Source organism: Asterias rubens, chromosome 10 (genome assembly GCF_902459465.1).
Source record: "Asterias rubens chromosome 10, eAstRub1.3, whole genome shotgun sequence".
NCBI lineage: Eukaryota > Metazoa > Echinodermata > Asteroidea > Forcipulatida > Asteriidae > Asterias > Asterias rubens.
The window spans coordinates 10,896,720-10,915,233 of record NC_047071.1 but is presented as its reverse complement, the minus strand read 5'-3'; the positions used below and the strand labels follow the sequence as shown (position 1 = coordinate 10,915,233).

Here is an 18,514-nt window from a genome sequence, read left to right as displayed (position 1 = left end):
CATAGTGTTGGGATACACCAAGTGATGCAACTGGTCTTTAACAATTACCAAAAGTATACCCTGACTGTAAGCTGTTTTTTTTTTACATCATTTGATAAGCCAATAATTAAGAAACCTTTTGATTTGTAACAAAATCTTTTATTGCACTTCCGGATGCTTTTATTAATAACAAATACTCACATTTTAAATGGTTCTGAGAACTGCAATATATCTAGCAGAAAAAAGAAATTCTGTATAGCCTACTAAAAAAGAAAAGGAAAACCCAAACAAACAAATAATTGCTTCAGTAAAATATGAGTATGAACATATTGATTTCACCTAAATATATATATTTTAACTAGGAAACAAATAAAATAAACATTCTAATAAAGCATATGCCTCAACACAGAGGATAGCATAAATCTGATTGTTTCAAATTGAGTTTGTTTTGGTGAGTAGGAGTGTGGCTTGACTGTGGGGTTCTTAAGACAACATACATTTCCTATAAATGTGTAACTCGCACATAACATGTTCGCACTAACATTTTGGTTGTCAAAATGAGGGACCATCGCGCTATTTGGTATGTGGTTCGAAGTAGCATGATGCAGTGCACAACTCAATGGTGTTTTTCAACCGATAGGGTCTGTACACATGCGGAAATGTATTTAGCATACTGTACATATTCATTGGAAGGGTCTATTGAGCAGTTTTTCCCAAAAGGGTTTTCTGTGTACAATGTTGTACCACCAGAGCGGAGTTCTTCAGGAGCAAACTAGAGTGAAAATGGCAAGACCCCACCAACTGCATCTGTAAGATAGTGTGAGTTTGTATTGACCATGGTGATAATCAAACTGAGAACTTGCAACCAAATGGACAACAGGTTCATGATTGCTTTCACAAAGGAAACAGTAATTTCTACCGCAAAATAAGGGTACTATAGATGACAATATTAATGTTAACGGAATGTCACATCTTTTACCGACAAATATTTTCTGCAGAGTATAAAGAGTAACCGATGTACAAATAGTTGCATATGAAAGAGTGACTATCAAAAGTTGTAAATATTACAAGTTTATGAACGGTTTAAGATTGGTAGAAGCAGATGACACACACTAGGGTACAAACACTTCATCTGAAATGTATAAATTTTGGTTAATATGTGGCACGATTTACAAAATCATCTCTTCGATTCAAGCTCCCTAACTATATAATTTTCACTATCTGAACCTGAGAAATTATTTTGGTTATTATAAAATGACAACACGTCAAGTTTCTGAGCATTCTTTACACACCTTGGACAAGCAGTTACATGTAGCTTTCTAGGTGGTTGTTCATCAAGCATCAAGCTAAAGCATAACTCTGTAGCTAAGCGAGTAACACCCGTTTCAGACAGGCGCAGGTTTCAGAAACAATTAAGAGTGCTTGAACATTCTAGAAGTCAAAAAATCGATTGTTGCAGTTGTTCAGAACGACCCTGGAGCGCCTTGGTTACAGACGTCAATCAAGTCATGAACCGAGCCAATGTAAAAGTTCTATTAAGTTCGCCTGTCTGAAAAAAAAATTTATTTGGGTTGACCAAGAGTTTTTATTTTGGTTTTTACCCATACACCGATGTGTGTTAGCACTGTATACTCAGTACTTTCCCGAGTCCTGTGAAAAAATATCACAGGCGTGTTCTTTATCCCCGATGCAAATTTAACATCCATTATGACCTAGAGTTGTTCCTTATTTATTTGTCTCCGCGTGTCTGTTGCATGCATGTCTGAAACGGGTTTTAGCTGTGATGGTAAAGGACGCCATGAATTTGCGTCAAGTATTCTATGTTGGTCTCAACACCAAATGATTGAAACCTCAAGTTTCTTACAATTGCTAGAGCTCTATTCGAGAGCACGACACCTCTATAAAAGATTAATACATGAACCTGCTGGATAATTAATTCTTCAAAAATATTATACCTCTCTTGAATGTAAAGTTTCATTATCTACTTCAAATTATAAGAATTATAGTATTTATAACTTTTAGTTATTATTAAAATCAAATAATAAACCCACAATAAATTTTTATTAAAATACAATTTTTCCTTTGAGCAAACTTTTATTTATTGTTGTTTTTTTTTGTTTTTATTCATCCAATGAGACCATGTTGCTGTGTGAGTTTTGGCAATTATTTTTAAGGTTTTGGACACAGATTTTAACAGTGAGATTTTGGTATAACTTAAACCTGATGGATCCTGTTGGTAATCCTAGTATCCTCTCTTTAAAGACAAAGTATATATATATATATTTTTTTTAACCGTTCAATTGTTTGAATCCTATACCTGTAGATAAGTTGCAATGGACGTCATCTTTACGGGCAAATTGCATTTTGGCTCGCAAGCGCGTCAAGAGCTCAGTTTATTTACGCACCCACGCTGTTTACTAACCAATCAGGCAACGAGTTTTGTGAACTGTGCGCTTGCTGCACGCCGTTCTCGAGCAAAACGCAAGGCTGTGTGTTCTTAATTGCCCATAAAGATGGTTGATTTATGTCATGTGGGAACTATCTATTGAATATTGACCTTTGAGTGAGTAGAAGGACCTCTTTCCACAAGGTCAAAGGAGGATAGATGTTCTCTAGAGCCCTATTGCGACAGTCCGTACATGTAATTATTTCCAACAATGTTCCAAACCTATCAATCTAGCAACTGCATACACAGAATCTCACTCATGATTATTCATCAACATTATAACATTAATTTACATAACCTTGAAAAAATAAACTAATTACATTTGATTGTTGATAAGACATTCAAGATAAAGACAAGCATACACCTCTCGTTAATATTCATGCATAACGTCACAATTCTAACCCAAAATGAGGCCACTGGCGCACGTCACGTCACGCCACTTGGTGTTTCTGATCAGCAGAGTGTGGGTTCGAATCCCCAGATGTGACACTTCGGATGGGACCTTCGGATGGGACATAAAGCCGTTGGTCCCATGTGTTGTATAACGCATGTAGAAGAACCCAGAACACTTATCGAACAGAGAAGGGGCTCGCCCCGGTATTCTTGGCTGTGGCTGCTGTATGCACCGTAGCACCTTGTAAAGCCTGCTAGGTGCTATACATAATTGGGTTTAAGAATTCATCACTGTAATAACCCATCTTTCTGAAAAATTGTATATATACTCAGCGCCTTGAGTACCTTGTTTCTTAGATACGTGCGCTATATAAGACTTCGATATCATTGTTGGAGTGGTTCTGCTGATGGCCTTGTTTTGGGTAAGAATGGTGACATCATGTATGAACATTAAAGGAACACGTTGCCTTGGATCAGTCGAGTTGGTCTTTGAAAAGCATTTGTAACCGTTTGTTATAAAATGTATATGATTAGAGAGATATTTTAAAAGTAGAATCTAATGATCCATGCCAGTATCACTCGAAGATGCGTGGTTTTCCTTTTACCTCGTCGACTAACACGGTCAGCCATTTATGGGAGTCAAATTTTTGACTGCCATAAATGGCCGACCGTGTTAGTTTGCTTAGCAAAAGGAAAACCACGCATTTTGGGGGCAAATTCGTGTGGATTATTGTTTTCTACTTTTAAAATATCTTTCTAACCATGTGCATAAACCACAAACGGTTTCAATCGCTTTTCAAAGACCAACTCGTCCGATCCAAGGCAACGTGTTCCTTTAAGAGAGGGGTATTATCCAGATACTGCAGGAAGTTGCACTCTGCTAATATAAAGAAAAAAAAACCCATGCAAATATACACTTCTATGTACACAATTAAAACCTTGAAACAATAAGAAAAAAGAAAAAAAAAGTATCAAAATAAAAAATTTTGGAGGGCAAACACACCACAAGTTTGAGTCCTCCCCAGACCGCACTGCACACACAAATTGTAGACAATATATTTAGTGGTTTCTTCACTGCCTTTCACCTCTGTGGACCGATGTTGGAGGTATTAGGAATTTCCAGTCACTTCCTGGGATTAATGCGGTTTTTCCCCCATTTGGTTATTTTTTATTTAATTTGTATTGACTCATTTTTTGAGAGGGGTTGTTTTCCTGCCACATCTAAAACTGGCATTTCTTAATCATCGGCTTTCCGCACAGGTACATGTATCTGAAGGTGTTACAGTGCTTGGTCCAAAAGCCGCAGGACCCATATGCTGCGAGTCTATACCCTGTGTGAGCACATGCAGTTCTTTTGTTACTGAATCTAGTAAACACGTTTTTCCAACTCATGATACAAAGCTCTAGTTTTTCGAAATAAAGGGCGGCAACAAGATTTTTTTCAAGTGATAAGTGATTTTAAATAAAGTTTACTGTGGAGGCTGCACAAGCCATACATATTTCAGTTGTGGGCTAAGAAAGGCTTAGCATAAAAACATCTTTTGATTTATACCAACAGTACACTCAGACAGCTCTTTTAAAACCTTTTAAAAGTCTGAGAACTTTAGCTTCATTTTTTAAAGTTGACTGCAGTGAAGCGGCGAAGTTCATGTCAAACTTATGTACCACTTGAATTGTAAAAGCAATTTGCATGCTCATACATAATGCATTATTTATGCAAAGCAAAGCCTAATCAATGGACATTATTAAAGACTGAAAACACTAGCTGTATTGTTCCAGCCATTTTTAAAGAGACATAAAATTAAACAGTAAAAGAAATAGCACTATGCATTAATCAAGAAAAGAAGAGACTATACATATTGCTTAGTCTCTGTCTACTGCTCAATATTACATAACGATTTTAACCTGGTATGTTATTTATTTTCCTAAATACCCTTTCAATTTAACCCTGAATAATTCATTATTATGCAAAACTAGGGTCGATTAACCATTTACACTGGTCAGTATTAAAATCAATTCATAAAAACCCAGGACAGTTTACCCATTCTAATTGGTTGAGAGGGCATCACGTGGGGGTGTTTAAACAGATGATATAAACACAGTAAAAAGTAAAAACGTAGGCGTGACGCAGGAGCTTCTCGCTTGGTGTTATTTTACGCGTAACGCAATGTAAAATAAAAAACTATTAGCAACTGTTTAGCGTCAACACAATTTTGACTATTAGCGAAACATTCGATTGAAACCTTTCCCCCATACTGTCATGAATTACGGAGTGTCTATAATGCAAATGAGGTATAACTCCCTATGAATAATGCAAATGAGGTGTGACTCCCTATGAATAATGCGTGAGGACACTAGTCTGGTTGCCTCTCAGCAGTAGTATTGGTGGCATGTCTTTGGAGAGAGTCTCGAGCCAGCTCATGTACATGTAGGCTGAACATGTCTTCTTCCTTGGAATAGGTAGACTCCTGCAACACAAGAAAACACAAGAAAAAGGTTTGTGACATGGGTACATATCCTCATTTTCTGCCAAGCAAAAATTAAGCACAATACCAGTCACAGATGGTACATGTACATGTACATGTGACATAATATTTTAGTTGATTCAATTCAATTCAACTCAAATTGGTAAAAATAAATAATAATAATAATGAACACTTTATATATAGCGCAAAATTACAATAAAGTCTCAAAGCGCTCTTGGAAAGTGAAAGAGTGAGACCAGGACTACTGAATACCAACACTGGAGTGTACATGTATAGACCTTTTCGCAAATACCGGGGCGCGCGCGTAAAGCTTGGAATTAGGTGCATTGTGGACTAGCTGGTATCCAAATTTGATCCATATCTATCCCACAATGCACCTCATTCAACAGTCTGCGCTTGCGCATTGGTATTTGCGATAAGGTCTATGTAGAGAACGTTACCAATTAAAGGAACATTACAGATATGGTTTTTGCTATGAACAAAACAGTTGCTGAAAATGTAAGGACTTTATGTAATCCTAGAAGTTTGAGATCGATGGGTCATGTACATGTACGTAGGTCACAAGGTAATAGCGAAACAACCAAATTCTGTAATGTCCCTTTAAGGACACAAGAGTAAAGTCCGGGACTCAAATGAATACTCTACCCATCAGAAACACCAGACTTTGAAGTCCAGTGTGTTTGACGGCTCAGCCAAGTCACGCCATAGTTTGTGCGGCTAACATTTATATTATTTTACTTAGTACGAAAAGGGTATTATTATGGCCCCGTTTGCTGTACTTACATGACAATCAGCTGTGCATCACTGGAATGTTCACGAAGCAGTTCTCGTATCCTGATTTGCCTGTTTGTCTGAAAAGTCAAACAAGAAATTCAAACAAATGTCAGAACCACTTTTAAAAACAGAAGGGTACATGTATCAGGGTTGAGATAATAAAGTTATTTTTGGAAATATAATAAGAATAATTATTCTTATATTATTGAGGGAGCAGGGGCCGATTTTCACAAAGAGCTAAGAGTAAGATTTATTGTAACTGCAAATCAATAGTAGTTGCTAAGTTAAGTACGATGTCACAATACAAATCAATTATGGCCATGGTAATACTGACAATTGTTTGGCAATAAATGTTATTGCTTCGTGAAATCGAGCCAAGAAAAGACGTTATGCACATGATGTCATATCAGTAGGGCACCCTTACCTAGAGGTAAAAAAGCAGCCATTCATTGGCTAAACCTGTGCGCCGCGCGTACTAATCTGTGCGTTTGCATTGTTTTGTCTTAGTTTTACCCTCAGATAGAAGCTGGATGACGTCAATAAGGTCTATCCAAAGGTCTTAAACTCCCTTTTTTTTTTGGGGGGGGGGTTATTTTGAGGGGGGGGTTCACAAAATCCCCAAGAGCCACACCTTCTCCCAGAGTGTCTCGATCTCGTCCGGCGTGATCTTCCAGGGGAACTTCTCCGCGGTCTCTCCCGCCTCCTTGTTGAGCTTCCACGGCTTGATCAAGTCTTCAAAGCGTTGCAGGTTCTCCTTCTTGGGCTTCTGGTCGAAGTCCGGGATGATCTCCAGATCGGAGAAGTCGATTCTGAACTTGCTGAGCATGTTGGCCATGCCCATCTTCTCTCTGTTGATCTCCTCTTTCTTGCCTTTGGCGAAGACGCGCAGCCGGCACTTGTCCCAGTTGGACTTCATTGAGATGAGATGGGGGATGAGAAGCGTCAGACCTTTAAGCAGTTGGAGAAAAAAAAATACTTGAGAGGTTTCACAAGACTACAGATATACGGATACGAACACTTCAACACTTTGTGTGTTCACGTAACGCGTAACCGCAACTTCCTTGTTTTGCAAGCATGCTGAGAACACATATGGGAGCCCGCACACATATTTTTTATACATTAAAAAAGGATACTGTTTTGCTGATTATAGTTGATTTTAATTCTTAAATTTACTGATTTAAGTTGATTTTAAATGCCTCGAAATTGAGTAGTTTACCTTTAATTTTGCAAACTAACACCATTTTGGCGTGGCGTGTTTGTTCATGACGCATAAGGAAAACTGTGCAATTTCGTTAAGATTTGTGTTGTTACATTCTACTTTTAAAACATCTTTCTAACCATATGCATTTTATAAAAGACGGTTTCAAACGCTTTTCACAGACCAACTTGCCCGATCCAAGGCAACGTGTTCCTTTAACACTGGTCTTCTTCGGCCGAGGTAATGAAGACATCAAGTTAAAACTGACTATTATGACGTACCTCCGTCATCCACCAACCACCAGACATCGATGTTTCCCTTTGGCATCTTGCCCTGGAACTTTTGCATAGATTTAATGACGTCATCGATGGGTTTGCCCTTAATGAGGGCGGTGCTGTCGATCATAGCGACCTTTGACTCTCTTGCCGTGTCCGACATGATGGACGGCGCCAGGGCACCTTCCTCCGATTTGACCGATGTTGTCTCAACTCTAATTTCAGGCACTTTTTCTGTGAAGAGATGAGGTTAAACAAATTATGGGAGGAAAACTAACAAAACTGAAACATGAAGATGAGCAGAGTATACTGTTTGAAACGTCGAGACCACATCAGCTCTTCTCAGAGCCAACACTCCCAAAAAAGAGACTTACACACGGTTGTACCCGCAAGTTTACTATTTTATTTATAGTTTCTTCCTACGAATCATGGATGTCGATAATATGCCTTTGAAATAATTATTTTATAAGAGATTGCCTAACATCACAAAGCCGGACGGCCACTTCAAGGTCATGCTGCATTTGACTGATTAGGGCTGTCGACCCAAATCAACTGCCACCAGGGGCACGTTGCCACCTTCATGTACTCCTGGGGTTGAAAACAGGGTTTGTCCTGTCACAGTTCACAAGGAGGCAGGCATGGTTATCATCCATTAGGAGCCTGGCTGGCAGAGCAGAATGAAACACCTTCCAAACTTTTCATGAAGCAATTATTTGCTCAAACCCGCACTCTGCTGCTGACAACCAGAGCTTTGGTCCAGTGAACTAGACCATGACATACCACTTTGTGAAACAAGTATGCCATGCTGTTTATTAAAATGTTGCATCATAATGAACACTTAAACAACTGAACAACAAGACAACATTATCACAGCTTGCAAAATAGTATTACAATGTATAAGACTATACAAACGATAGCTTCAGATTGAATTAGAAATAGGATGAAAAAGAGGTGACAAAGTTGCTTACTTTAAATACTTTAAAAAGGTAAGCAAATAAATAACAAAGTAAAATAAAAAATACTTCAAAAGGTCTCACAAACAACACTTTCAGCATTCAGCTGCCAGGGACAAACATTTAAAGGATCTGCATCAGCAGATAAATTCGTTCAACAGGTTTTCTGCTACAGCCATATACATAAAGTTTGTCTAACATACAACGCTTAAGGCCAAGTCACACAGGCCCCATAACGAGAACAAAACGATAAAAATGCACGCCCTCGATTGGTTGAAATGCTCCACGCAGAATACGCCAACGCTCATTCAACCAATCGGGGGCGTGCATTTGTTTTGTTTCGTTTCGTTATCGGGGTCTGTGTGACTTGCCCTTTACTCAAAAGAACTGACTAGTACTACACATTGGTGTTGCCATTTGCCATTGACAAACTTTGCAACAATCTCTGCTAAACACTGCATGCTGAAAAGTAAATAAAATACAACAATATATGACTCTTGACAAAAACACAAGAGGTTATTTCTGCCCATGCTCGACCAAATAAATACAATTATTGTACCAAACATTGGGTAACTATTTAAAGCAACATAATGTTGGTCGCATTTAAGACGGCCTTTAAGGTAGGAGGGTTAACTGTGTACTGTTGAGATGAACTTACCACACAATACCATATTGCTAACTGGCATAGCTTACATACCATTCATAAATACCCCAGACAGTTTCTCTACCCCTATTGGCGGAGAGCGCGTCACGTGGGTGTGCATAAACCTTTTAATGACCAGTAAAAAGTGTTAATTCATAAGCGTGACACGCGACCTTGCACCTGTTCTTATAAGACAGTTTCTTCATTCCTATTGGTCGAGAGCAACGGCTGAAACAGTTCAGCCACATCACGCGATACGCGCGACGCCCACAGCATTCCCTTATAAACAGTTGTTTACGTGAGGGCAGCGGGGGGCTTTACCATTTCATAGCTGGAGGGGTGTTGTGTTTAAAGAAATCATTTAACAATTATAATTTTTGCATTTTTTTTTACTTTTTGACCAAAAAGTGATGATGTTTTTGACCGAAAAGGTATTTGTGAATGGGAATCAAAGTGTATTGAATCGGTTTTGAACTAGTGGTTTAAACCCGCCGAGGCCTGGTTCTTTATAATTTACCTCAACTTCATCTTGGTAAATTATCAAGAACCAGGCCTCGTTGGGATTAAACCACTAGTTGAAAACCTCTTCACCCCACATTGATTCCCTTATTTAAGACCACAGGCGATGATACTGAATGGTCAGACAGTAGGAGGGTCGACTGTTATCTATGCAGATGTGTTCACTAAATGATAAATATACTACTGGGTGACATACAGTTTACATGTATCTATCATTCAAAACCACAGCGAATGATATTGAATGGTCAGACAGTAAGAGGGTTAATGTCCAATCCATAAGAAACATAACATTTTAAAAATAAAGTACAACACTGAGGAACAAACACATGCGATTATCCATCTTGAGGAAACACACAGTCTGAACGCCTCCTTACCAATCTTAAACCTCACATGTTCCTGGGTCGGGCAGCTCGGCTGATGGAGGACTGAGTTACGACAATTAAAGGCAACGGTAGTGGGAAAATATCACATAATATTATAAGTTATTAGGTGAGGTTGGGTGTGATGCGGACCATATCTAGTTGAAGAACCTGATACAGACTCGAAGACTAGATGTAATCCATATCACACCCTAAACCGAACTTAATAACGTTTTTATCATACCTTGACACAGGAACCCACTGGTTTACCAGACACTGAATCATCTTGTTTGTAAATACAACTTACAAAGTTGCTATGCAACTCGCAACTATACACATGTACTATTGTGCATGTGCACAAAGCGTAAAGGCCGAGTCACACTGCAGCGATATCAAAAACGATAACGAGCGACGCAAAGAGAACGCATTGTTTTGGTTGAATTGCTCCACGCAGAATACGCACACACTCATTCAACCAATAGAATGCGTTCTCTTTGCGTCATTATCGTTATCATTCTCGTTATCGCTGCAGTGGGACTGGGCCTTAAGGGGGATGATACAGGATTTATCAGGTCAGTGATTAGCCATTCAACATTGCAAATTTTTTTCTGGGGCGTGATAAACCAATATACCTTTAATTTTGCCTCAATCATCAATGTGAATTGGTTACCACCTCGCTCAATTCATGAATGCTTACACATTTTTTCCTAGAAATCAAAAAGAGCGCTTGTCTGTGCAAAAGCCTTGTACATGTTTCAGGGCCTGTTTTGTGTGTACATCAAAAATGAATACATGTACAACATTTGGCCAATTACAAACCTGTGCCTAACGAGTGCTATGGCAGTAGATTAATTGTTTTTCCACCGTCACAATGATAAATTACTTTTAACCGAAAACAGTTTAACTCAGATTTCCTATCCCTCCTGCCTTTGGTTTAAAAGCTGCATAAAAGCATGGCCAAGGAGTTTTGACACAAAATAAAAATACTTTAATTTCATCTTTGTGTTACAAATATGCCTCATGAGCGGGGTAGATGGACCATCATCAAACTACTTAGTCAGCACCCACAGCTTACCTTCTTCAACGTATTCTGTAAAGCCAGGGGTGTTCAGGGCACTAGACACGTCAAATGACTCCTTGATGCGTAGTAAACCAACACCCAGGGCCAGGTCAAATGCATCACTGAAGAGAGAGGAAAAAATGGCGAGATAAATTGTTATAAAGATGGTGATGATGATGTCAAAGTTGTGTCAATTTGTTAAGGGCACTGGACACATTTGGTAATTAATTGTTATATTCTCACTTGATGTATCCCAACATATGCATAAAAAAACAAACTTGTGAAAGTTTGGGCCCAATTGGTCATCGAAGTTGCAAGAGAATGATGAAAGAAAAAACATGATTGCTGTACAAATTTGTTACTTTCAGTTAGACAGTCTTTTAATATTTGAGTGAGAAAATACTTCCCTCTCAAAATGGTGTTACTTCAGAGGGAGTCATATTACACTATCAAAAGCTCTGCTTTGCTCGCTACCAAGTGAATTTTTATGCTAATATATATTTTGAGTAATTATCAAAAATGTAAAGTGCCTGTAATAAAGTGTGTTGGCCAGTTGACGGATATAATATGGTACATTGTTTAGGGCTCACCACAGTCAAAAATTAACATTTTCGAAGGTAACAAACTTACTGGATAATTCCAACGTAATCCATAACATTCTGTGGCTTCTCCGTCTTCCACTTGCCCAAGAAACCCATGATGAGGGTGTTGGGTTTAATCTTGCCGAGACCTCCAATCTGAAACACAGAGAGAATAATTAAGGGTTTGGGTACTTTTTGTACGACACAAAACATAAATGTCCTCGATTTACATTAAACGATTAACATTAAACTTACATAGTTTAAAGTTTAAAGGCGCTGTAGTTTTTGAGAAATGAGTACAAAACAATGTACATGTACCCACTGCAAAAACATAGGATTTAAACGGCCTCTAGCTACCGGCCAATCTCGGTAATCTAGTTGGTAAGACACTGCTCTAATATTGCAAGGGTCGTGGGTTCGAATCCCACCCGAGTAATATGCCTGCGATATTTTTTTCACGGAACTCGAGAAAGTGCTGAGTATACAGTGCTAACACACATCAGTGTATTGGTAAAAACCAAAACTAATAGAACAATGTCATAAAAAAAAAAAAATTGTCGGAGTGAGACAAAAATTAGTTTAGCATACACGCTAAACTAATTTTTGTCTCACTGAGACACAAGCGACTCTCCAGAGAAACTTGCTTTGTGATTTTCACCTATTTTGTCAAACTCTTACCTGCATAAGTGACTGTGCCCCTTGTCTTAGGGTAGGGCTTGCTACTATAGCGGGGAATGCCTTAATCTTATGGTATTCCAACCATTTCTCGTGTGATTCCGTTAATAACTCCACTAAGTTATTACTCTGGTCTCCCTGCACAAAAAAAAATTAAAAATGTAAAAACAACTTTTTTAAAGTTCATACATGTACATGTAACATACAATTGTTGTACGCTGTGACGGGTCCATGGCGTTTTGTACACTCGAGGGGGAAAATTGAACCCGAGGCGAAGCCGAGGGTGCCATCTCCCCTCGAGGGTGTATACAAAACCCCTGTCACAGCGTGCATGTTTGTTACGCGTCACATGATTGGTTCTCGACCAATCAAAATTCACAGTTTTTACAGAGGTATAACAACATTGTTTGTGTGCTTATACATTATATCTCCCATAATTTGGGCCCAATCCGCTATTACCCCGTTCACACAGCTCTGTGACCATGTGAAGACCACGCTAATACCCCGTTCACACAGCTCTGTGACCATATGAAGACCACGCTAATACCCCGTTCACACAGCTCTGTGACCATATGAAGACCACGCTAATACCCCGTTCACACAGCTCTGTGACCATATGAAGACCACGCTAATACCCCGTTCACACAGCTCTGTGACCATATGAAGACCACGCTAATACCCCGTTCACACAGCTCTGTGACCATATGAAGACCACGCTAATACCCCGTTCACACAGCTCTGTGACCATATGAAGACCACGCTAATACCCCGTTCACACAGCTCTGTGACCATATGAAGACCACGCTAATACCCCGTTCACACAGCTCTGTGACCATATGAGGACCACGCTAATACCCCGTTCACACAGCTCTGTGACCATATGAAGACCAAGTGGTTGTTTGTAATGTACTTAAAACATTTGTCAAAATCGTTGCCAAACGTGCTGCGTTTTTTATTACGACCACTGAGACATTCACCGAGATGCTACCATGCTGCGTGTACAATAATAATATTAATAACCGGCATTTACACTATGTTCTTTGTTGACAAACTTGGTAACAAGCAACAAAGAGCTGTTAAAAATATAAAACATTGTGAGAAACGGCTCCCTCTGAATCAAACGTACATAAGAGGTAAATTCCGACCCAAATAATAAAAAAATTCAGCCAAGCCTTTTATTATGCATCTAAAAGCTTACAAAGGAATGCTCTCATTAATCTCTTGCAAATTTGAAAACCAATTGAGCCCAAATTTTCACAGCTTTGTTATTTTTGTTTATGCATCTGTTGGGATGCACCATGTGAGACTACTGGTCTTTGACAATTACCAAACTTGAACCTCAGTTTTAATAAGAAATCGTCAAGGGCAAAACACAATGGTCAGTTTGTCTTGACCACCCAAACAAGAATGAGTCAAGCAGAAGCTGTCTGTGAATCCGGGGTTACCATCATGATGACGATTCAGTCCTTCTTAAAATTGGGATGACCATCACAAAACAGAGGAGCACCGGCAGCGTTAATCCCTAATGTCCCAGTTTCAAGTACGGCTCTAGTAAATTTTTGCTTCAATCCTGAACAGACAGTTTGCCCTTGTGGTTCATTACATAATGTCTAAACTAAACAGTCACAGTGACATCCCCCTTAAAGCCATTGGACACTTTCGGTAAACACTAAACAGTAATGTCCAAGGCCCACACTTCAAGTCTCACAACTTCTATATAAAATAACAAACTTAATTTAGGCTCAATCGGTCATCGGAGTCGGGAGAAAATAACGGGAAAACCCACCCTTGTTTCCACACGTTTCCTCGTGTCATGACATGTGTTCAAAATAAATTCGTAATTCTCGCTGTCGAGAATTGCTATTGTTTTAATGTTTACTCAAAAAGTAAAGCATTTCATGGAATAATATTTCAAGAGAAGTCTTTCACTATTACCTTCTGTAAACCCTGTGAGTGATTTGTAAATCTGAGAACTTTTTTTATTGTACCGAAAGTGTATAATGGCTTAAAGGAATGAAGGGTGGTCCCCTGGCTGCCACTTCCCAGGTTGTATCATAAACTTGGGTGTGATCCCTGCCTAAACAATACTTTACAAAATATAGGGAGATCGCCAAATAGGGCTAGATAGCTTAGTGGGTAGAGCGCCAGCTTGTTAATCTGAGGTCACAGTTTCAAATCCCGCTCTAGTAAATTTTGTTTAGGTTCAATCAGGAACTTTTTAAAATGTACCCAGTCAGTTTCCCCTTGTGATTTATGACTTAATATCTGATTAGTCATATCCCCTTACGATGATCCCCTGGCTGCCACTTCCAAGGTTGTTTCGTTAGCTTGGGTGTGATTGAAGCTTGTGTGATCCCTGGCTACACATTACAAGTAGTTACATGTATATGTTGAATGGCTTCTGACTGGAACCCCAGGCAAAGACGTTGACATGGTTGACAAAATAGCTAACCGCCAACATAGGGCTAGATTAGAAAGCCCAGTTGATAGAGCGCTGGCATATTAATCTGACGGTCACAGTTTCAAGTCCCGCTCTGGTAAATTTTGTTTTGGTTCAATCAGGAACTTTTTTTAAATTGACCCAGTCCGTTTCCCTTTGTGGCTTATGACTTTTAATATCTGAAATAAAAAAGTCACATCCCCTTCAGGTCCTCTACTGGTTGCCGCTTCCCAGGTTGCGATCCCTGGCAGTTACAGATTTAATGACTTCTGACTGGAACCCCAACAAAGATATTGACAAATAAAGGGAGACTGCCAAAATAGGGTTAGATAGCTCTGTTGGTAGAGCGCCGGCAATTTCAAGTCCCACTCAAGTCAATTAGTTCTCATTTAACCCTAAAATATATAGTGTTCACCTGGCCATTCCCCTTTACAACAATGTATAACACTACACATTCTTGAAAGTGTAACATGAGTTGCGTTCAACTAAAACTGACGCGATGGTCAACTTACCGGTAAGACGGTTCCACACACCATGAGGCTGTTGCTCTTAGTGATGTGAGAAACAAAATGCACCAGAGCAGGTCTGCACTCTGGTACACCAGTCAGAACAAGAACTTGTGGCCTAGGAATCAAGGAAACAAACAAAAAAAAACAAAAAATCTTTATACAGAGTCCATTCTAAATTGATTTGTTTCATTTCTACAGCTGTCGTTACACACATGTACGTATACATACACAGTCAGGTGTTTACACAAACAATTTACGCCAGCAGCACAGACTGAATATTTACACAATAATTTGTTTTAAATCAAACTTTGTAAATCACCTATAATTTTTTCAAAGTTTTCATTGCATCAAGCTGTTGATGAAAAGTGTAACTATTTATTTTGCAAATGTATTTGTACCAGTAAATTGGTAAAACAAAAACCTGCAGATGACTGTGAAAAAATATAAAGCGTTTCACAACCTTAAAAAAACATGACACATAAGAAATAAATTCAAATTTATTTTGTAAGTGAGTAAATTGTTATAATTGTAAACAAGAAAAGAAAGCTATAAGAAATAAAACCGCACTCTACCTGAAAGTCTTGACGTGTGCAGGGATGTTATTGAGTTTGAGGGTGTTGGTCAGAGCTTGAGTGTAGATGAAGGCTTGATTCGATGAACCCCAGTTAATCTCTGAAATGACATCGACAGCAAAGATATGAGTCACCATGTTACAAGTTCAAAAACAAAAAAGTTTATGGTCTGAGGTTTTTTGACTCTAGCATAGTCTCTTTCATGAAGGCTTAAAAAAAAAAAAGCAAAACAAAATAAAAAAATTGAGTTCAGAATCAAATTTGTTTCATCCTACAAGTATTGTACTTAGTGGTCGCAAATGGCTCGTACCAAATGCCCGGAAATGCCGTAATAGTTGACAAACCTTTGCTCAAACAAGAGGAAGAAAAAGAAAAAGTACGGGATCCATTTGACATTGTCCAATGTTTTCCAAGCAAACAAAGAGTCTACAACTCTACATGTATAACAAAACCATGTACTTCTGTTCCTTATTAGCTCTGACATTTTCTTGAAGAAAAAAAAACGGTGCACAAAATTAACAAGATGAGCAAAGTCTGGGCGTATGGTGACGATCATACAGAAATGAATGGTCTAAAGTGTCAAAACCCATCTCAGAGCTAAAGATTAAATGTAGGTAGGGACATATATTAGTTTTCGTCACAGTAATGTTGATTTTTGGGCAAAGCTAGATACAGGCATGCAACAGCACGTTGAAAAAAAAAAGAGGACAATTTTCGAAGGCACAACGCAAGTGCAGAGCGAGGCAGCTGAAATGCCATGGGGCACGAGACCCACAATGGTACCCTAGAAAATGTTGAGGTTTATTATGCTCTAAGGTGCATTGTTAGCATGTACATGTATACTAGGCTTATTTTACATTATTGTAGTTGTACATTGTTGTTGCCAGGCATACTACATGTATGCTAAAAAAAAAAAAATTGTATTATTTTAGTGCCAATCACTTTTTTTTAAAACACGGAATTTTGCAGAAACACGGATGTATAAAAATGGTACAATCGAAGGCACTTGTGAAAGTTTCAGCTTTAAAACTTGTTTGTATGAGGGATTGCCCTACCCACGAGGCCACATGGCAACTTCAAGGTGAGGGCTACATTTAACTGATTTGGGTTGTCGACCGAATTAACTGTCACATACTGCCACCTGTACATGTACTCATGTGGCTGACACAGGGTTACCCCTCCTCAGTCCTGATGGATGTACATGTACGTGTAGGCATGGGTATCAGCCACAATGAGCCTGGCTGGTAGAGCAGAATGCACAACCTTCCCATTGTTTTAAAGCAATCATGGTTAAACTACCATTATTATCTACAAACTACATGTACACAGGCTACCAGTCAATCAGCGAATTCAATTCAAAATAATCAAGGCACCACACGGTTCAGCTCCACCCTACACACACGATCTCTTGAAACCCCGTAGAACTAGACCAGGTCTAAGATCTATCAGCAATACGCTCCATGTTCCTCGAACTCGCCTGGCCAGTTACGGGGACAGGGCTTACTCCAACATAGCACCTAGACTCTGGAACTCACTTATGGAATACCTCAGACAAACTCACAACATCACTCTCTTCCAGCAGAAACTCAAAACACACTTTTTCTTGCTTGCTTTCCACCATCTTAACAAAACTTGACCGGCGCCTTTGAATGTTTCTCTTTTTTAGTAAAGTGCGCCTTATAAATGCTGTAGTTTATTATTTATTTATTAAGTGCCTTGCTCAAGGGAACAAGTAAAGTGGCTGGGATTTGAACCCACACTCTTTTGCTGACAACACCAGAGCTTGGGTCCGGTGAACTAGACCACTCAGCCACGACATGCCCTGAATACAGTGTCCACTTACCTGGTTTTGTGTAGTGCACGTACATGTACAGTGCTGCAACTAGAGCAATGGTGATGAGAGCAGCGTACCAGTTAATCAAAAACATGACTGCCATACATATAGCTGCAGCAACCAGGGCCACCCACATGTTGTAATAGCGGAATGCTGGTCGCCAACCTAAAACAAAATCACACAAAACACTTAATAATAGTAATAATAATAATAGGAACTAGTTTCTATATAGCGCAGTTCACAAAAAAAAAAACGGTCTCAATGCACTTTACATTAGTGCCCTGGTCCTTGGGCTAACAACATTCCTGTAATATTTCTCAGCTCCCATGGGAGAACATGTATACAGCCCTAAGCTGCTGTGGCTTTTTATAAACAATATCAACCTCTACCCTCGCATGTGCACATGTACCTATTTATACGCATGGGTAAAGAAAAGCAATTTCAGTAAAGCATCTTGCTCAAGAACACAAGTGTCATGACCAGGAATGGAACCCTCACTTCGATGACTTAGCCACCAGAGCTTCGATTTGATGCTCTGATGAACCATTCGGACATGACACCAGGCCATGAGTGTAAAACACCATGTAATGGTGTATAAATTTATGTATGTGTCCAATATGCTGCCGATCACACCAGCAACACCCGGGCGAATCCCTTTTCTTTTCAATATTGCACTGGGTTCTTTTACATGTGTTACACAACACACAGGACCAACGACTTAATGTCCCATATGAAGGACAAAGCATCATGGTTGGGTGTCTTGCTGGGACTCAAAGCCTCAATCTGCTGGTCAGAAAAAAACCAGAGCTTGAGCCCAA

The 18,514-nt window shown here is 39.2% G+C and overlaps 1 protein-coding gene across 2 annotated transcripts in view; it reads right to left on the bottom strand.

The window, feature by feature from the left end:
• Positions 1–3,482: 3,482 nt before the first annotated feature.
• Positions 3,483–18,514, bottom strand: part of LOC117295488 (solute carrier family 12 member 3-like) — a 39,548-nt gene continuing 24,516 nt past the window's right edge. The window contains exons 14-24 of one of the 2 annotated variants that reach the window (XM_033778167.1): positions 17,706–17,861; positions 15,863–15,962; positions 15,294–15,405; positions 12,345–12,479; positions 11,716–11,822; positions 11,101–11,207; positions 10,041–10,091; positions 7,558–7,785; positions 6,710–7,026; positions 6,088–6,155; positions 3,483–5,286 (exon numbers count right to left, since the gene is read on the bottom strand). In XM_033778167.1, the coding sequence (XP_033634058.1) occupies positions 5,151–5,286; positions 6,088–6,155; positions 6,710–7,026; positions 7,558–7,785; positions 10,041–10,091; positions 11,101–11,207; positions 11,716–11,822; positions 12,345–12,479; positions 15,294–15,405; positions 15,863–15,962; positions 17,706–17,861 (1,517 nt within the window). In that variant the 3' untranslated portion in view covers positions 3,483–5,150. The remainder of the gene's footprint in view (positions 5,287–6,087; positions 6,156–6,709; positions 7,027–7,557; positions 7,786–10,040; positions 10,092–11,100; positions 11,208–11,715; positions 11,823–12,344; positions 12,480–15,293; positions 15,406–15,862; positions 15,963–17,705; positions 17,862–18,514) is intronic. The other variant, XM_033778169.1, reaches the window with a different exon arrangement.